General features: G+C 41.2%; 2 protein-coding genes across 3 annotated transcripts in view; one reads left to right on the top strand and one right to left on the bottom strand.

Annotated features, from left to right (window-relative positions):
• Positions 1 to 1,084: 1,084 nt before the first annotated feature.
• On the bottom strand, positions 1,085 to 19,277 carry LOC127020967 (galanin receptor type 1-like). Its single transcript, XM_050903850.1, is given in 3 exon segments — positions 1,085 to 1,435; positions 16,882 to 16,947; positions 18,570 to 19,277. Coding segments are annotated over 3 exon segments (1,092 nt in total). The 3' UTR covers positions 1,085 to 1,117.
• The window catches only part of LOC127020966 (dipeptidase 2-like), a 50,004-nt gene continuing 31,771 nt past the window's right edge, over positions 3,029 to 21,261 (top strand). For both annotated transcript variants that reach the window (XM_050903848.1, XM_050903847.1), the window contains exons 1-2: positions 3,029 to 3,079; positions 4,304 to 4,409. The gene's annotated coding sequence lies outside the window, so the exon portion shown is untranslated. The remainder of the gene's footprint in view (positions 3,080 to 4,303; positions 4,410 to 21,261) is intronic.

Genomic DNA, 21,261 nt, shown 5'->3' with positions numbered 1-21,261 from the left:
AACTCACTTTTAAAAACTCAGTAACGTAGTTTATCAATCTGGAATCGTGTTACAGTGAATCCCATGACAGGTCAGTCTGGATTGCAGCACACAATATTATCAAATTAGACAACAGAGTGAAATAATATCAGCCATATGCTTCTTAATTTTGAAGTAATATGCACTTTATATATTTACAAACAATAACCTTGCTAGGGCACTGTTGATCAAAACTGTTTATCAAAAAAACCAACCAACCAAAAAAAACTTTTGGCATTTATATACTAAAGTGGCCAATAAAAAGCTTTGGGTGGATATACTCAGAGAACACTATATTTACCAATAAAGTCTTTTGGAAACATTACTTTCAAACAAAACCACAGTTCTTTTAAGCATATGTTGAGAAATACCACTTTCCTACTGTTGCTTACAAGGAGAGAGTTACTGGAGCCAGTGATTAACAGCAGTAATTACATTCAGGAGTGCACAGACATTCAAACCCTGGGATATATAAGCTGATGTAGAGCCACCAAATGCAGACATCCACATCACTAACACATCACGTGAAAGGTTTTACTATCCAATAGGTAAATACTATAGCAAAGCCTTCAAGGAGATTTAGAGACCCTGTCACAGCTAGTGAGCTAAAAATACATGCAGCTCACATATGATCAAACTTGTTTAAGAAACAAAGACATACTCAAAGACTTCTTAGTTTGACTTTTCCCACAGTGCTCTCTAAACATCACATCACTCATTGTTCGCATCCTAATGACTGTCTACACACATAATTAACTGCTCTTTTCTTGTCTCTCCATGTTCTACCTTCTGTGTAACTCTTATTTTAGACTTTATGGGCATAACTACAACTGCATACAAGTTCTATCTTATGGGAACTACAAGGACATTCAGATACTTCTGTCGCACATAGCCCAGTGCCTAGCAAGGTACCCTAGGACAAGCTGTGTCATGTGTCTTAACAGCCAGATGGCAAAATGCCTCCTACCACTCCAGTAATCTGACAAAGTCCACATTTTTGCAGGCTGCACCGCTCCCTGAAATGCACTTGTATACCAGTTCTCCCCAGACAGCACCCTTTCCCCTCCTCTTCCTCCTGAAATGTATTTGTGAGCCCAATTTACACGTTAGTGGTCAAGTGCGTGGTAGAGAAGTTCTCCGTGCGTATTCTGACCAGTTTCTCAGTGGCAGCCGGCCGCAGGAAGAACTTGCAGGTGAAGACTTGCCGGCAGGCCTTGCGGAAGTTTTCCGAGAGGAAAGCGTAAATGATGGGGTTGATGCAGGAGTTCCCATAGGCTAAGCAGTGAGAGATGATGCGGAAGGTGAAGGAGATGTTGTTCAGGGGAAACTGCCCGAACTCTGCCCACATCGTGATGATGTGGTGTGGCAGCCAGGAGAGCAGGAACACAGCGACCACGAGAAGCACTGTCTGCGCTGTCTGGAAAAGACAAGATCACATATTAAATGGTTGCAGTGATCAAGTGAGTCTGTGGTATGAGTGAGTTTGCCTTCCTCTGTCAGTAGTGAAGGCATCATAACATAGGCAACACTGACCACTGCCAGGTGGGCAAATTATGACAATATGAAAAAGGATGCTAAAAAACAACCCTCCTCCCTGGAAAACAAGGATTGCCTGGTTTTAGCTCAAGCAAATAACTCTATAGGCACTGAAGATAGTGCCCATAAAGCCTCAAACAATACAGAGGCTACAACAGTAATGCTAACTATGTTACATGGAAGAGCGGAAATAATATTCCCTAACATTTGGAGCCTGAGGAACATGAAGGCTATTGAAAATAACTGGAGGGGAAAACAGTCTGGCTGCAAGGAAACATGCCACTGAGAGGAGTAACAAAGACTGACCTGAGGAGAAAGATTTTTCCAGTAGCTTCCCTCTTATGGGAGAAACCAAGAAAAACAATGCATAGAGGATTATCTTTATTTTAAATATGCAGTGCTCTTTGGTTAGAAATATTCCTAGCTAGACGATTACCTGAGGGAGGCTCACTGTGCCTGTGGGATCCCAGCCTGTGTGCTGGCTGGGTTAGAGGCGTGCCTCTGCAGCGCTTGCTCTCCAGTTAGGCTGGCCAGCCACCATCGCAAACTGTCATTTGTAAGCGCCAAAGCTTGACCTGAGGTAAAATTTTCCTGAAAACAGTGTTCTTCAAAGTCACCATCCAAAATGAAGGTTAACATGAGGTGAGCTGCTGATTGCACCTGTGGTAGCCCCACAGCTGTGGCTGGGAAAGAGAAACGAGGGCTGAGGTGGTGCCTTGGGAGGGCTGAGGAACATGGTGGGGCAGTATGAGGGGGTGGTTGGGTGCTGCTAGGGTGGGAAGGGTGCAGGGAGAGGTAGCCTTGACCAAAGGTAGGTGGTATGAGCTGCTTGAGCTATTTTGGTGTTTAGCAGGCTGTTTCTTTGGGTTTTGTTCCTTTTGTTGAGGGGAAATAGTAGCCTGGGGAGAGGGGCTCAGGCTGTGAGGAACCTGGGTGGGGAGACGACTGAAGGCGAAGACTGGGGTGCCTCTGTTTTGGGGCTGCGAGTCCAGGCTGTCTGCTGTACCTGGAGATCCTCACCAATGTAGGCAAAGTTCCTTTCCCTATAAATATTGCTGTGAAGTTAATGTTCAGGGGACCTGAAGGATGCATACCAAGAACTAACTCAGTCTTTATTGAAAAGGTGTTTCCCCTCTTGAACAAAAACTCCTCAATGTGGTATAGTTAAGGGTGTGTGTTAGAACAAAAGCACTTTTTTTTTTTTAATTTTCCTGGAAGCCTTTGAAGAGGATGAAGAATGACTTTTATTTACTGTAAGCTACAGTAAATAAAATTAAACTATAAGTCACTTCAACTTCCTTTCTGTAAGACCCTGGTGCCTGTGGGAGCAGAACCTCACTTTTCAAGTTTAAGAAGGCTGAAGGTGTTGCTTTTCTCTCACTTTCTACTTCTAGCACACTCAGGGAATACCTAGCAAGGCTCAGAGGTTGCTGACTTGGGGCCCCTGAGAGCCTTTCCTAATGTTTTTGCAGGGCTAATTCCACCTGACTGCAGGAGTTTTCAAAAGTACTAGTGGTAATGGAAGGTGAGCATTTTTTAATGTATTTAATCCCTCCTTTTTGGGGTACTCTAGCAGATGCAGAGCAGGTGACTTCCCTCCTCTCCCCCCACCTGATTCTCAGCAAAATGTGTGCTTTTCAACTTTGGTGTTTCTCATTTGAATTTTGTCATTTTAATAAATAGAACAATTTGCAAATATGTAGATATTCTCCTTCCCCTAAGGAGAATTGTTGTACAAGTAGCAGAAAAGCAATGGAGAAAAATGAAAACTTGGGCTTCATTTCAGCTTAAGGTTTACAGCCTTACTAGTCTAGGTCAATGCTTCTGTCAGTGATTCCCTTGCATGATTTCAAGTGAATGGCATGTAATTACTTTCTTAGAAGAGGGATAATTTTCTAGTGAACAAAAACTCATTTAATCAGTGGTTATAATGGCTACATCTAGCAGTTGTTTTGTCTGCTCGAGAAGACCTGCAGGTTTTTGTATCTCATTTTAAAACACTCTATAGTATTCTATCATTATACCTGTTTATGCTAAAATGTATAAATAGAAGTTATAAAGACTCAGGTTTACATGTATTTAACACCAAAACACCTAACCTGGAATGATCTTTTAGGGAAAAGGGAAATCTTTTTCTCCACCCCCCCCCAAATACAACAGCTGTTGCAAAACCTCTGTATGTTCTCTGACTTTTCTGTGGCACTGCACAGTTGGCATGACTTGCCAAATTAAGCATGTCTCCCAGGCAGTATTTCAGTGGTGACTCAGGTGGCTGGGTAGAGCTGGTCTCAGGAAGGAGATTTTTTGGATTCCTGTTAAACTGGGAGGGCATTTCATCGGTCGTTTGCTCCTCTCTTGGTACTATCTGTGGCTGTGTGCTTTGGGTGAGATGGAAATTGCAGCATGTCTTAGTAAGTCTGCCCATGTATGGCATATGCTTGGCCTTGTTGGAAATGTAATATGGGGAAAATAAGAATATTATGAGTAACAGAACTAATGAAGCAAGGTTTCCTAAGGAATTATATCTCAGACGGATTCTCTGGTGCCCTAAAAGACAGTACTGGCACAACCAAAATACTTCTTTGAGCATTTGCAGTCTTCCCCTTGTCAGTGGTTCTCCAGATACTTAATAAAGTTTCACTCGTCTAAGGTCTACTTTAGTGATGGCTTTTTCTGTCTTCCTGTATCAATGAGTTAGGTATCGTGTTCATGAATGTATACTGGCTAACAGAAGGCTTCTGTATTGTAGACTGACTACCAAGATCATGTTCTGGAGATGACGACAGCATGGAGAAATGACAGCATGCTCCAGGGAACAGCGGAGTGACATTACTTCATAGCAGAAAGAATATAAGGTGATTGGATCTTGGTGCATAACATCTGGGATTGTAACAACTGATTGCAGTGCCTTATATGAGAACAGTGGGAGACACTGCTAAAATAGCTGTAAACAAGTCTTATGTTTGTAACCTGGCTTGTTCAAAGGGGTTGGAGATATGGGGTGAAACTGGAGAAAATCTATTTGTCTTCCAGGTGGTTCTGTTTCACTTTAGTAACTGCCCTATAATGCTCTTGAAGTTTCCTAAGATTATTTAGAACTTTAAAAACCTTTTGTTTTGATTTTTTTTTTTAACATCAAAATACTGCAAAAGCCACTTGCAGCTCTAAGAAGCTGCTACGCTTATGTGTTCAGATATAATTATTTATTAAATATCTGGCTAGGGCTTACTTTATCTAGACAATTGGAGTTGGATCAGGACCTTCATATTATGGTGACCTTCCTGAGTAACTATTAAAATCTGCAGAACATGAGGGCGCACTAGAATTCTAATTATCACTTATAACATACATTTAATCTGATTTTTATATCTGAGTGAATCACACTAAAATGTTTAAAGTATATTCTGCTTGCTAGGACAGTAGTAATGTGGGGGAAGGCTAAAAGGTGCTTTACATGGCAACTGCTTTTTCTTCTACTTGTTTAACCCTGCAGAAAAATCAACTGCATGATAAAGAGGGGTTTTCTCTATGTTGGACAGGCACTGTCTTTGCTCTGTTTACATAGAGCCTGCGGTAATGATCTCCTGCAATAAAAACGTGGTTATTGAAGTGGAAAAATGTGTTTGGATGTGAGCCAAAAGTACCACCTCCACTTGTCTTAGCTACATTAACAAGCCAGTTAAATCTGTTAACCTCTCTAGGAAGAGGTTATTGCATCAGATCAAGATTTCTGTGTAGATAAGAGAAAACACTTGCCTACAATACAAGTAAAAAAAAAGGGATTTCTGTCAAATAGGTCTCTCAAGTAAGTTTGTGTTAACTTTGAAAGGCAATAACCTGTAGGTTCATCCTGTACCTGGCATACTTCAGCTGCTTTCATGTTTTGCCTACTAGAATGCTGTCTGACACATGAGGTGACAAAGCATGTTCCCATGTGAGTGAACCACCTCAGCTCCCAAACGTCTTCAGACTGGCCACACGGGGAGCCAGGTGCTGTCCTTAAAAAATATACTGGTATGATTAGAAGTTGATGGAACCGAAAGACACAGACGTAGTGGTCTTGTGGGGTCTAGCTTGCCTATGTGGTATGATGGATACTAAAGAAATTACTAATAAACAGGTCCCATCCTTAGCTTTCACCGGCAATAATGGTGCTGCTTTACCCTCTTATCAATGTTAAGTAGCTTAGGCTTGTTACCGAGGCAACCTTTCATAGCATCCTTCTGCTTAAATTAGGGGGCTGCAAGCACTGAAATATTCTTTTGAATAAGGGATATAAACCTAGATTCTTTTTTCCTTTTGTTGTGAAATAGCAAATGGCACATTTAACATAGGGCTGGGTATTAAAAAATGGGTTTGCCGTTGCTATGTATTAGCACAAAGCTGTTTCTGAGGTCCAGCTATCAGGGGTTTTGCAGATGGAAAACATAGACAGTACTAGAGCAATAATATACATAATTCATGACTCAAGAAACATGTTTTGGAAATGGAACTTGTGTCTCTTTTTTCAAGTTAGGGAATATCTAGTTAAGATAGAGGAAACTGAAACAAAACGTTATGTTTGGCTTTTAATGTGGTAACTTTGTTGTAGCTAAAACTAATGTTAATATAGACTGTGACCAGCTGTGGAGGACGGATCCAAATACCTTGTGTACTGTTTGAGTTTGTTCAGTGGGCTATGATAATTTGCATAGTTACCATTAACCATTGGTTACTGTTGGTCTAGCTATGCCCAGTTAACGCTAGCCTTCTGGTTCATCTCCGAAGGTTCAGTGGGTCCATAACAGACGTGTACAATGGCCACTACTGGATTATCTAACTCTCTCTTAATACTCCTAGAAGACTTTCAAGCAGCTCCACAAAATAACTTAGTGCATTATTTGTTGTACAGGCAAAGTAAGTGTGCTTAAGCTATACAGTGAATCAATAGCATGGTGGGAAATAGAGACAAGGAGAGTCATAAATGTTTTTGTTTTTCAGATAAACAAACTTCTCTCTTATTCCCCCCCCCTTATTGTTTCTGCCATGCACAGATTGTCTAGAATTTACTTGCTCATTCTTTTGTTACCTTTATAGGTGATCTGACTCTTATTTATGCTTTCCTGTTTTTCTTTGTTTTCCCTTTGACTTTTTTCCAGCCCTGGACAAGCTATTTCTTGCTTTTAGCCTTCCCCTGTCCTTCAAAAAGCAATGGGAAATGTGTTTAAAAACCCTTTTTAGGGGAGATGCCTCATTCTGGAAGATGATGAAGTCTTTAACATTTAATTGTGTTTGGAGCTGTTGTTCTTGATAAGCTTCTAATGAAGGTGTCTCAACTTGTCAGGCAACTTGTCAAGGGCAAAATTAAGATTACCCTGTAATGAGTCAAATGCTTTGAGTATTCCATGGACTTACCTATTTTTGGCAGAACTACCTGATACATTAGATTAATAAACATTCCTGAGATTAAAGTATATGGTGGACAGAGCAGTCTAAAGGTCGAGAGCCTGTCACTTTCCTGATCTACTCATGGTTTGAAACAGCTAGCTGCACATCTCTTTTCAGAGCTAAGACCATCCATTTGTACTGTGTACCTCAGTCACACAGAAGTGTGCGAGAACATTCAGTGAGGTTTTTATTAAACAGTACATTCTCACTAGCTTGCAGAGAAACTGGGCTTCATTAGTGAGACAACTGCTGTTTTCTGAATATGGTGGAAGTTTTTTTCTCTTTTTTTCTTCCATGATTCTGAAGGAAGAAGCATAAAGAAGCCTATGCCAGTTCTTCCACACTGTCTTATCAGCAAATAACAACTGACCCTTCCTTTATTACTGCTCTGTGGGAGGATGGGGGATATAATGAACCTGTTTTGGACTTCGGGTCATCCTTCCCCTTACTCCTCAAAACTAGTTTCAATTAATAATGTTCTGCTGTGACTCCAAAGGCAGACTTATTCTAGCTAGTGCTGCTTCTTCACACTATACCATACTTCCTCAGCCTTTGTGTGTGGGCCGGGACATTTCTCTTGACTTCTACTACAAAGCCTATCTGATGATGTGATTTACTGATAAATTCTTTTCTCCTGTTATACTCCTCTCTACTTGCATCTCCTTTTCTCTAAAGTTTGAGAGACAATTGATGCATGTTTTGATTGCCCCAGAATTGATTTGGGTAAGCTACAGGGTTTCAGACTTGGCTATATATTGTACTTTTACTGTAGTGAAGGCCTGGCAAAAAAATAGTGACCCATGGTGCCCTAAGCTTTTGCTTTTAGATACTGCAGGTACACCGTGTCTGTGCCCAGGAAGGACATGCGGCTTAGCACAATCTACCACTGTACTGCTGGAGGTACTTACCAACTTCTGAGGAAAACAATTTTTGTGGCTTTAGATTCTGGGATCCTCTGTCTTCTGAAGACAGAAATCAGTCAAGAGCATCCCTTTGCTCCAAGTCCCTCTTTAAGCCGATGTGCAAAGTGAAAACTGTCTGTTTCTTCTCTCCTGGTGCCAGATGCTTCTCTCCTTTGTTCACAAATGCGACTCCCCCGATGCATTTGCAAACATCCTTTTCCTTTCTACCCGTAAAGTTCTAACAGAAAGGTCCCAAAGCACAATTTGATCTCCAGAAACATGCTTCTAGCTTAGTGATAAACGCACAATGTTTCAAACAGCTGATTCAAAAAACGGCACACCTATTTGTAACTAACTTAGGTGTTGGGTAGCAGCTTCCTCTGCTTCAGAGCAAATGCATCTGTTAATTACCTCTGAAGCACTTCTCGCTGCCCTTTGGTCTTTTTTATTACACTTGAGTGTAATACTACTTTTCAGTGGTCTGAAAACCACACTGAAAGTGTTCTTTTTCATTGTTCTGTACTTTCTTTCTTGCAATCGGAGATGGCAGTTGGCTGTCATGAAGAGGAGGAAGGATTGAAGCAAATAGATTTTCTGTTGTTATTGGTTCATTTTGGCGACTTGCATTGCGCGCTAAGAGGTGGACTTTTCATTTCCCAGCAGCCTGCTTGCAGTGTTCTAACTGCTCATCTGCACTTCTCTCATTCTGTGATTATGTCACTAATCTCCTCTGTTGATGCCCTTAATACTTAATCACTTTGTGTTCATAAATGCCTATGAGCATTATGATATTCCTATTATCCACTAATTGGTAATGGTGCTCTCTATTCCTGCTGCCCTAGGCTCTTGTTAGCAAAAGAACTTGCAGGATTTCATTTCTGATTAATATTCTTTTGCTGGATGGATCCCAGGATCTCCCACGGGAGATCTCTCAAGTGCCAAGGCCTTGAACGTCGCATTCATTAAGTCTATATGAAAACCTTCCATTTGTGTGAACAGAAGCCAGAGAAATAGTTCAGCATATAGGAAAGCAGTTACAGTGCAACTTTTGTCTGCCTCACGTGGCCAAGATGTTCAGGAATACCCGTCTACCTTGAAAGAATTCTGTATGTTTTACCTCAAGCTGTTGTATGACCTTCAAAATGCAGTGCTTCAGGGAGTGTCCCAAATAAACTCTGTATGTATTTGTGTTTACATAGCTCTGGGAGCAATGAACAGCTAATTTGCATGTAGGCAAATGTAAGGTGGTGAATATATGAGCTGAGGAAGAAAACAATCAGCTTCAGAGAGATGTGCTTTGAACTGACCATTACAATTTTGGAGCAAGATCTTCGGCTTATGATAGTTTTGTGAACGGCTTGGTTCTTAAGTGGTGGCTAGAAGAGGTGAAATTTTAAAAAAGTAATAAAATAAGGCAAATAAAATTTTAGGAGTTATTAGGAGAGGAACAGAGAACAAAACAAGAGACACTGCTCTCCCACCAGGTAAGCATGGTTCACCTTTCTATTGTAGCTAAACAATAGAAAAGCGTAGTACTAATTTGTTACCTTTAAATGGCTCAATTGGTCAGTTAATTGGAGCTTTTGGCCTTGTCCTGGTTTTGGCTGGGATAGAGTTAATTTTCTGCTTAGTAGCTGGTACAGTGCTGTGTTTTGGATTTAGTGTGAGAATACTGTTGATAACACACTGATGTTTTAGTTGTTGCTAAGTGCTTATCTTAAGGATTTTTTTCAGTTTCCCATGCTCTGCCAGCAAGCAGGTGTGCAAGAAGCTGGGAAGGAGCACAGCCAAGGCAGCTGACCTGAACTAGCCAAAGGGGTATTCCATACCATGGAACGTCATGCCCAGTATATAAACAGGGGGGAGTTGGCCAGGAGGGGTGGATCACTGCTCTGGCATCAGTCAGCGGGTGGTGAGCAATTGCATTGTGCATCACTTGTCTTTTCTTGGGTTCTTTTTCTTTTATATTCCTTTTCATTGCAATTATTATTATTATATTATTATTCTTAGTTAGTAGTGTATTTTATTTTACTTTAGTTATTAAACTGTTCTTATCTCAGCCCACAAGTTCTACCTTTTTTTTTTTTCCTCATCCTCCTCCCCATCCCACTGGGAGGGGGAAGCGGCTGCGTGGTGCTGAGTTGCTGGCTGGGGTTAAACCACGACAGGCCTCAAGGTTCCACAACTCCTACTGTCCTTTCGAGGGAGCTTGCAAAATAGCTGTGGAATTCACATCCCCAGAAACATTCTTAAACTTGAAAAAGCATTTCAGATTGTTCAGTTTGCATTTCTTGTTATTTGTTCTTTAAAGATGTACAGGACAAAACTGAGTAAACATTGAGGAACCCTGGTGTGCTCCAGAGGCCAGTAAAACACCACAGGGCCATTTCATGATCAGAACAGACCTTGGTTTGCATTAATTTCCATTGTTAAATCATCTTATTTACTGAAAATGTACGTTCAGAGTTCCTAGGGCTGGGCTCTTATGAAACACTTTTCAACACTGTCAGACAGGGAATTGGTAACTTTCCTTGGAGCTGAATTACAGAGTTGCTGTACTCTGCATAATGCAAAAAGGAAGTAACAGAACTGAAATATACTGTAGTTGTGATAGAGGGGTGCACAGGATTTCTGTCCTCAAGAAACGATTATCCAAAACTGCAAAGGGGAATCCTGCAGCATCACACCATCTCAGTTTTAAGGTTGGTAAACTTGTGCAGATAGTATGGCATTAAATGAGGAAACAGTCATGTATCTCTTCTGCAAGCACAGTCTTAGTTCATCATGCAGAATTTCAGCCTAAGCTTGCAAAAATCTTAAAATTCTTCCTTGATCTAATGCACAAATATTACGTATAAATGGAAAAGCATATTAAATTGAGCATGTCCACCATTGACATGTAGATGGCAAGCATATATAAAAATTTGCAAAGTAGGAATCTGATTTAAAGATCAGACTCTTTTGATAATGGAATATGAAGTCAGGATGCATCAAATTTTGTGGAAGGGAAGTTTTTGCAAAGTTTCAAGTGTGCATAAATTGAAAAAGCTGCTGTAGTTTGAACACAATCGTGCTGTAACTTAAAAGCTTACAAATCGCAACCCAAGCACAAAACTTTTTTTTTTTTTTTTTGGTGCGTGTGTGTGAGATGTATGTGCCTGGAAGATTTTATATCATCTGTAGAATTCTGTTAAAGACAGACTTGTTCTTTTCAGCAAGTGTTTGAACACTGACTTGGAGAGGGCAGCTGTCAGAGCTCTCTGGGTTATTCATAAACTGGGCCCATTCAAACAAAATGTGTTTGTAATTAACTTTACAGTCATGTATCTAAACATTGCCCACAAGTAGGTTGGCCTTAGAAAACAGGGCCCTCCTGTCTGTCCTTCTAGCCCCTACATATCTTCAAATAACACAAACTTTCAGTACAATAGTGTGGCAAATGGGACAATGATAGACAGCAGAAAGATCACAAATAATGGAAGAGAAGGGAAAGGTGACTTTGCAAACATCATGCACAGAATGAAATCCACACTGGAACCCCAGGTATATCTTGGCAATGTTGTCTGGGAGACAACAGCAGGGTCTTCAGATCCTGCTGAAGTGAAACCTGGCGTTTAAGACTTATTTAGAGGAGATGTTTCATATATGTGTGCACTGGGAACTTTTTGACAAGGCTCCCTTGAGGGGAAATTGGGTGGCAGTGCCACTCTGTTTTAGGTGTATGTGTCGGAGCTCCTTTTAATTGCACAGATAGCTAAAAAACCTTACAATTGTTTTAACTTTTAACTGGGTTTTGTTTCCGTACTCCAATAACAGACAGTAGGTATGCTTGTCTGCATGTGCAGCTCTGCTCGGTCCCTGGGCAGCTGATGCTCCTCTGCTGGGTGCAGACAGTACACACCAGGTAAGCCTGTACAGAAGACTGAGTACAGCACTGTGGGGGCAGGCACTGAAAAACCATGCTGTGTCAGAAAAAGGCAGAAAGAAGTGGTAGAGAAAACAAGCAAGAGAGTTCTTAGAATAACAATTTTCTAGTACTGTAGTTCATTAAGCTTTGTTTCCGTGGGTTTGATTTATTTCACAAAAAAAGCCTTTTTTTTTTTTTTTAAAGGCATTGATACAGATTACTGTTAGAATATGATCTTTAAAAGAGAGAGGTTGAGCTACAGTACCAAGTATCTGGGCTCCAGTAATATGTTTCACATGCTCACATTCAGTTAAATCCAGTATTATTTTGCTTTCTTTACTACAGCAATGCAACTACGCAAGTCAGGCATACACTTGCACAACATGGTGACTGTTCGTTTGGCCATGCTATCATCATCTCTTTAGAAATTGCCCTAGGTCTGCATCTAGCAGTCTCTTTCCCTTGTTCTGTAAATGTTGGCCTTATCAAGATTCACATGTTGTTTGAGATTCACAGGGTGTACGAATAGCAGATAAAATACTGGCTCCTCTATGACCTTTCAAGTGGTTTGAATTTGGATTTGTCACTGTAATACTTCCTTATTGCATGCGTTTCTGTGTTCTGTGGCTCAAACTGTGTGAATTAGGATGATGTCTCTTCTGCCTGTTATCAGTGTTTACGGGATTTGGGGGTGAAGGGAATGATACTATACTAAGACTCCAACAAGGTCAATGAAAGCTATAGATCCAGAAGTAAGTCATGACGTTTTAGAAAATCTTACCCAATATTACTGGTTTTGGTTTTTTTTTTTTTAGAAGCAGCCTATAATGGAGAATAATAGTGATGTGTTTTCAGCCAGCATGTGGAATGCTGTTTGAAAAGTCCTTTCCCTAAGCTCTATGGCATTTGCTTTGTTTCTTTGTTATGTTTTATCTTGAAGTGTTTGATGTTGAGGAGTCTGTATAGCACAAAGCAGAAGAGATCTTATAGTTTCTGAAATTCTGAATGGCAAAGTGAACTGTTTGCAGTGGTAATGCAGGCAACCATTTCACTGGAAAATCTTGTTCAACAAGGACTGAGTCTGCCATTTGATTCAAGACCTTTACTCACATATGTAGCCCAGATGAATGTAGTGAAATCTGAACAAATAGCTGTTTGCAAAATTTACTACTAATCTGTTTAAAAAAAACCAAAACAACCCCAAACCCACAAACCAAACAGACAAAAAAACAGGAGAAAACCTAAACAGACCAAACGCAAAGCCCCTTCCCTTAGGGGTGGGAGGAGGATAATAGCTCAAGTATATAGCTCAATAGCTTTCTTGAAATTATAGGAATGAAGTAGGAACTGAGTGGTCATGGTTCCAGACTGCACTCTTTTGTACCAGTATGACACTTTGTTTTCCATATCAGTGTGGCCAAGATACACGCTGTGAATTAACAGATGTGAATCAGGTGGTTTTTTCACCTCATATTGGAAGACTTTGCTGTTGTGTTACACTTTCTTTTGATAGATCAAGGCAATTAGGGTTTAGCCACCGAAGTCACACACATATTTCAGAACAAGCTAGATGTTCTGTATATGCTAAATTAACCTTTCAAATGTGGAGCAAGATTCATTTGTCAAACATCTTTGAGCAAAATAAGCAAAAGCTGTTCACTTAATCTCTGATGAGGTTTATGAATTAAAACCAAACAAAACTACTTGTCACTAATAGACCAATTAAGTACATATGAAGGAAGCTAATTTAACAGAACTGACATGCACATACAAATTTCCTATTAGGCTCTAATGTGAAGTCTTCTTAAGAAGATCTGCTTTAAATGATTGACGCTCAGTGTGTTTCAAGTATACTTTGAAAGCATATGCAGGAATTGAGTGTCTGCAACCTACCCAAGAAAGACTCCTTATAAATTGCTAAGAGAAGTGGTTGAAACAAAAAATACTTGAAATAGGTACACTAAAGATGCTGTTTGGCCTGCAGAAAGGCTAGATGAGCAATTTCTACACAGAAAGTGCTGGAAGGAGGCAAATTGTGGAAGATGATGTGTGTGTGTATAGAGGAATGTATTTGATTTTTCTTTCATCTGAAAGGATCACCTATTTAATTAGGCCTAACTGTGCCAAATGGAGCAAGAACAGCTACCAGGCGTTCCAGAATTGTGGCTAGGGAAATATTTAAGGGGAGGGAGCAAGAAGTGCTGTACTATTAACTTGTTTGAACAGGTGAAGTCAAAGGTATTTTTTTAAGATTGGTCCTCTTAGCCATATCTAATCAGTTTCTTCAGCTTCAGGTTTCCTGTAGAGCTGTTTTTTCATCTAACTCTGCAGGTCAAATCTGAAAACAGTGCAAACAGATACATTTGAAAAAATGAGTGTCATAAATGAAATTCTGTAACTTACTGCTTTACAGGAAAATGACAGCAGTAATTTTTGACTGTTGGTAGCATTCTCTTCAAATATAGCAAAGAAATGGGTAGTGTGCCATTCATATATAGGTAGGGAAAGACAGGAGGGGAATTTAAACCAACCAAACTGTTTGGGGATTTGTTGGTGATTTTGAGACCTAAAGCTACTTTTCGAACTTGTGAAGTCATGAAATTATTCTGTGCAAAATGACAGTGCTTCTTAGCACTTTATTTGCTGTATTTTACATAAAATTGTCAACAGATCTTGGTTGCCTTTTCTCATGGCAGCTGTTAAGCACACAGGACTCTGACTGTGCTTCCTGCTTGTGATCTGCACTATCTGCCCAGAAATTATACTCTTCGTTCTCAAATTTTAATTCACAGTATCTATGGCAGCATCAGTGTTCATCAGAAAGTCAGTAGGCAAAATAAGACATGGTGTTCTTCAACATAGTCTGTTTCATCTAGGTCTGGTGCCGTTCCTGCAGTAGGCAATACATAACAGCTAATTCTTGCATGATTTATTGCCTTAGAAAAGGTGATTAAAAGAATGTTTATCAGAACCTACTTGAAATTAGATGAGCTGGACTAACAACATTAATCTCAACAAGGTTCAGGAACAAGCAGATGAACAAAGTGGTATTTGTGAGACTTTATGCTTACTTCGTGATCTCAGCAACTGAACACAGAAAACGTGATCAAAAACACTCTAAGGGGAAAGGGAAAGTAACTCCCATCAAGGAAATATTGTGTGTGGTGTATTATAACTTCTATAGTCATCTTGTATTGTGAGATAACACTGCAAATAACAGTTGAGTTCTATCCTTCCAGGCAGTGTCAGTGCAAGACCAGTTACGGATTGGTACTTGTAAGTATATTGCCAACAAAACTGAGTGTATGTTAGTGAATGTAATGAACCAGTAGAAACTAAGTATAATCTACAGTTAAATCTGGTTAGGATTCATAGGCATAAAGGACTGGCAAAATCTCTGTAACAGCTCTAAATCAACTAGAAGCAGCACAGACCAGACCATTAAAACTGTAGCGCAATATTGCAGAGGATACACCTGAAAGATAATATTATTTTTGTATTAAAAACCCTTGAGTTTTGTTTGAGAGGCTACCTGCTAAAGTGCACAGTTAACCTCCTAAAGTACCTCTGCTTTTTCCTGAATAGGTTGATCATGAAGACATCTATGTTGATGAGAACTGTACATTTTTCTCTGATGCCTTAGCTGCATACAGAACATTAACCTACTGAGATTGGTTTCTTTCTGAGATAAAGAACAGATGGCTATGTTATGTTTAGGGATACACCTTTTTGTCTCCATTACAGTAAGTCTCTTGGGCAAAAGAGAAATCAATAGCGGTACCGGTTCAGGTTATTATGAGGTATAGCTGCAGCATGCTGAAAATCTAGTATCTTGAATTCCTCATCTTGCGAGTGATCTAGATTTACAGGGGGGTTCTGTAATGCTAGTGAATAAATCATCGGACGCAACTTGTCATGCCCAGAAGTGGTTCCGTGTTTCAAAACATCTGTAGCTTGTTGCAGCTGTGGTACCAGTGTCTGTCTACTTTTTTTGCTGGAGTCACGTCAAAGGTTTGATTTCCTTGTCTTGCACCTTTTTCAATCAAATGGCCATGTTTGCTGTAGTGACCCTCATTTTTGTCATAGATAGAATCACGGCAACATCTTGTAGGGCTGCTCTAATGTGGCAGGTAGCCACTGAAACTGGCCCGTGCATTGGCTGAGAGCAAATCAAAGCATTCCCTAGTCATCTTCGCTGGCTGTCGCATCTGCTCAGAGGCACACACACTGTTTGTTTGGGTTGTACAGTTGCTGTGCCGCTGGCACAGACTGTGACCTGACTGTCCTATCAGCAGCTAATGATAGTACTCCAGTACTTCCTGTCTTTGACTAGCCAGATAGCCTACAGTTTCACTTATTGCTGCACAATCAACAGTTATAACATTTCTGACTGAAATAGCATTTTCCCCTTTCACTTCAGGTAAATCTGATGTTGCATCACTGAAGTCAGTGAGTTTGCTGCCTGAAAACTTCTATTAATTACAGCTTATTCACTCTAAGATTCTTAGACAGAAGAAAAAAAAAATCTATCCTTAATGTTTTTCCCAGTAAATACTTGCAATTCGGCTTATTTCATGCAGCTTGAGCCAGGGATAACCCTGTTCTTTGGCTTGCAAAGGGATCAAACAAAAAACTGAATCCACCACCTACTTAGATGCAAACCTTAAGAAAGATCTTAAATGCAAACTGCGGCAAAACTGAAGTACTGCAGTTTCAGAGTTCTTGTGTTTTCCTTTTAGCTTGCTGAGGTATACTCAAAACACCTAGATATTTTTATAGTCAGTGTCTTACTCCTGCCAATGTAAAAAGGTAGTATTTGTGGGATTCTGTTATAGCACAATAAATCAAAAGGCAGTCCAGCAGGTGTGTATATAGAGATCAATATAGCATTTCAATAGTGGCATCATTATGTACTGTGTGTATAAAGATATAACAAACTGTCAGCGTGAATTCTGAACCTGAGCTGAAAGACTGGTACATGAATGACACTTCAGTATGTGGATGGAGCTTGAAAAGGCTATTAGTTATTTTAGAAACCTGACATAGCTATTATATTATAGTCAGTGTACAGATTAAACCAAAGATATTTACCTTCTTCTTTGATCTCTCTGACTTCTTAGAAATGTTCTTTACTTTCATATGGAGATGATATAAAACCTTGGGGGGAAAAAAGGAGCAATATATTGAATGGGAAATTGAATTGTGTATATTGGTATTTGAAATTCTCATACAAGCACCAAAAATTAAAATAATTGTTTTAGCATTACTTCAATCAAAGTTGAATTTGATGCTTTGAGACTTTTAATTCTAAGCTCTCCACAGTTCTTTCTCCTTCAAGAAACAAAGTTTGGAAAAAGCATTAAAACTGCTATGCTTCCAGAAGATGTAGTTCAGCATATATTAAGAGCTCAGCTGGTGCTATGCTGAAATCCACAGGAGTCTTTCCATGGATTTTGAATTTTAGACTGTGCCTCAGATTATCTACATTTATTCTCTAGGCTGATTATATACACAGGCAGAGAGCAGGGTGCCAGTACTGTACCCTGATGTGACTGTCCTGCCGCTCCTGAACGCAGCACTAGCAAATCGGGCAGTCAGAGTAGGCCCTCCTTTCAGAGGGAGAGTCATAAGAAATGTTAGAGCACTGTAGGGAAATTCTCAGTTAACAACATCTAGATCAGTCTTTTGAAACCTCATTGCAGCACAGCAGTAACCTGGCAATGTTTATACTTTGGCCTCTGGAGCTAACAGACTAAATTTTCTAAGGCATTTTTTTGTTCATTAATTGCTTATCTCAAATGCAGCTTACCTTCCAGTTGCTGCTGTGCTCACCTGGGGCAGTGAGGGAACAAACAGCTGGAGCTACAGTGACAGGAGTTAAGAGCTCTAGTGGCTTTTTTCTCTTGTGACAAGCAAGGCCTAAGGTTTAGAGATTTTTAGCTTAAATCTAAGTGCATTGGCCTGTCCTTAGCACTGATGAGAGCAGAACAGATTAGTATTGAAAGTAATGTATTTTTTGATTGAACATACATGAACTTAAATTCCAGGAAAACTTTTTTTTTTTCCCCAAGACGGTAGACCTGCAACTGACTAGTGACAAGGAAGTCCAGTCCCTGGCAGTCCCATGGCATTCCACAATAGGGTATTAATTCAAAACTCACAGAAATCTTTTTCTGTATGCTAGCACAACTCATAGACTTACTATCAGTCTTAAACATACTGAAGATCAGTAAGGGGAAACAAAAAATTTGAGCGATAGCAATCCACAAGAAGAAAGGAAGAGATTTCTTGCTGAGTAAAACTCTGATCTTAAGATCTCTTTTTGCAAGTCTTTGCAAGACACAGTGTCTGAAAAAAAGGGAAAAGAAAAAAAGGGAAAGAAAGAAATCGGGGTGATGTGTTTATCTAATACTGTTTCTGTACACTCTCTGCATAGTTTCTCCCTCCATGGGTTTTTCTTCTTGCCAGGAACAAACATTTGTTATCAAGAAAGTACAAACTGAAAAATAGGAAAAACAGCAAGAGTCTTTAGGGGATTTGGGTGTCAGGCTGGGTGTCAACTTAGCAGTTGTAATCCTTTTTGTGAGCTGGTGTAATTTCATTTTGTTTTCCTTCCTTCCCCCTGCCTCAGAGAAGTATTCTATACCAGGAGAGAATATGGAAAGGATTGAATCTATTATTTGTTGGCTGGGTAGCTTGAGTGTGCACATCTAAGCCACCAAGAGTCTGGGAGTGATCTTTCCCTCCATTTAAACATTACTGGCATCCCTCTCACCCACCTTGGCATAGCAGCAGGTGATGAGCACCAGGGGCAGGAGGTATCCCACCAGCAGGATGGTAATCTTGTACATCTGCTTGGCTGTTGAACCATTTGCTCAGTGCTCCCAGCAGAAGGAGCTGTTGGGTGCTTGCTGATGACCACTCATGAGGGCCTGGTGCTGGGCCACAGGGATGGCAATGAGTAGAGACAGCAGCCAAATGACACCCATGCCGAGGGAAGCATTGCGCTTGCTGCGGATGCAGGGTGAACGCTTGGCATGGACCACAGCAATGTATCTGTCCGCAGACATAGCCACCAGAGTAAAGATGCTGACCAGCATTGTTGCCATGGCCAAACAGTGAACCCACTTGCAAGAGAAGGCACTAAAGATCCACTCTGGCAGGGAGTAGATGGTGGCCTGGAAGGGGATGCGGAAGAGCAGAAAGGAGAAGTCTGCAATGCTCAAGTTCAGGATGAAGATGTTGGTAGTGCTGCGTGATGGGCGTCCCCCAGGCCAGAGGCGCCCCAAAACAACCAACACTAATGTGTTTCCCACCATTCCCAGGAGGAAAATCAACCCCAAAAGCACTGGTACAATCACCACCTCCGGGCCACCCCTGGTTGCTCCTGCCCAGCATGCTGGGCCCCCTGTTTGGTTAGTTTCAAGGCTGCACTTGCTGGTGTTGGCTCCAAGGAAAAGCACAAAGTTGTCTTCCTGCTTGTCCATGAAGCCAGGCTGCTTGGAAGGCAGGGAGCAGTTGCTGTAGCCCTGACTGCTATCGGGCAGGTCTATGTTTGTCAGTGGTGGCCGGAGGCTGAATGCTTGAGTTTTCCAATGCTCTGTGTCTTTCCTTTGGGGAGCAATTTTCTTCATATGATTCTTCCAAGCTCTGTCTGTGTCTGGTGCAGATTCTTGCAGGAACTGGCAAAAAAGGGGTTTGAGGAATTTGTCTCATCCAAGAGGTAACTGCAGGTTTGGCACTTGGTGCTGGAGAAGCTTATGTGGCAGAGAAAAAGTCCGTGCCAGAAGGGCTGAGGTTGAGGCTGCCCCGGGAGCTTGGAGCAGAGGCAAAACGGCTGCAGCTCAGCTTCTTCACGCCCCTCCTCTTCTGCTTCCCTCCCACACCAGTCCCTGGATCTGTGGCTGTCGTACCTGCTTTCCCAGCTCCGCTCAGAGCTGTGGCAGAGAGAACAAATGCTGTCTGTGACCTGAGCACTTCAGAAAATAACCCCTGATCAGCTCTGTCCCCGTACACTGCTACTCATGAGGAGGGGAAGAGCAGAGCAAAAGCAAGTTGTCATCCAGAGGGATGGGTCAAGCAGCAGCTGCTGAGCAATAGCGTGTGCAGTTCGGTGAGGAGGAAAAAGGCTAAAATATGTTTTTTATCAACAGAGTAGGATTTTTTGTTTCGTAGTCTTTAATATGCTCACATTAGAGCATAAAGCAATCTGAATAGTTGTGTTTTCAGCACAAAAACCTGGGAGAGCCTTAGATTCAGCAGCTGGGTCCTGCCACTCCTTGGATATCTGCCTAAATTCCTTAGTGCCTGAATATTGATGTATCTTGTTGATCCAGCTGTAAAGAAGTTCCGGGTTCAGCCCAGTAGTGCCAAGAGCATCTGCACTGAAAAAGGAAAGGTTCAGTCTTGGTAGCTGTAAGCAGCTGTAATATTCCCTGCCAGGGAACAGAGATATGGGTTTCAAAAAAAAAAAAAAAAAAAAAGTTTTATTAAGGATTAATGGCTTAGTAATTGTGGGTTTTATGCTTATAGAAACAGTACGTATGTTTTAGAAGGCACTAAGTAACTTGGTTTTAATGGTCTGTTTCCTCATATTTCTTAAGGGATTCTGTGAGCTCTGCAGGCAGTAAGGAGGGAACAAAGGTTAGGCAAACATTAACAGTACCTGCACACAGTGATTTTTGCATGCAGGACAGCTTCTTGCATAGAAGAGTACACATCTCTATTTCCAGTGGTTACAAGTCTAGGCACTTGGTCAGAGTGGGCCACCACTGGCTCCTGTGGATGCGAGGGTTAGACTGGAGGGAGCCCCTTAATTTTTGAAACAAAGTTCAGTAACTGAGAATTGCCCTGCCTTGTGACTTGTTTCTAAGCTCTTATTGAGAGGTGATAGTGCTGCCTTCCTTAGGCTGCTCTGATGTACCCTTGCTTAAAATCTGTTAGGAAGCTAGACTCCTTATTTCCCCCCATAGTTTTGAGGCTAGTTATGGGGTGAGGTGGGAAGTGGCCAGGGAGTCTAAGATGCAATGGAAAGATGTCTAAGTTGCAATGGAAAAATATATCTACCCTTGTTGTGCCAGTGAGCACCGTGGCTGGACCAGCTACCTGGATGCCACCTGCAGCTTTCTTGGTCTTCTGCAGCCTGACTGCCTTGTGTGCTGTGGCACAGCACCTCAGAAACCATTAAGTCTTCCAGTCCCCCAAATCTTCTGTCTGCTGGGATCTCTGCCCTCAGCTTGCAGACAGCTGCTTCCAATGCACCACCATTCGGGGACCCTGCAAGCTCTGGGGTTGTGCTGCAGATTTGAGTGCCATCTACTGGTATTTCACCTCCTTCACTGCTTTCAGACGGCTCCTGTGGCGGTCCTTGGCCTTTCTTTCCCTCAAACATACAGTCCCACCATTCAGTAATTAACTCTATCTGCTGTTGTTTTCCTCTCATCCTTGTGCACGTACACACCCTTAAATAAT

This window comes from Gymnogyps californianus, chromosome 12 (genome assembly GCF_018139145.2).
Source record: "Gymnogyps californianus isolate 813 chromosome 12, ASM1813914v2, whole genome shotgun sequence".
Classification (NCBI taxonomy): Eukaryota; Metazoa; Chordata; class Aves; order Accipitriformes; family Cathartidae; genus Gymnogyps; species Gymnogyps californianus.
Note: the sequence above shows the minus strand (reverse complement) of the source record. Positions and strands in the feature narration are given on the sequence as shown.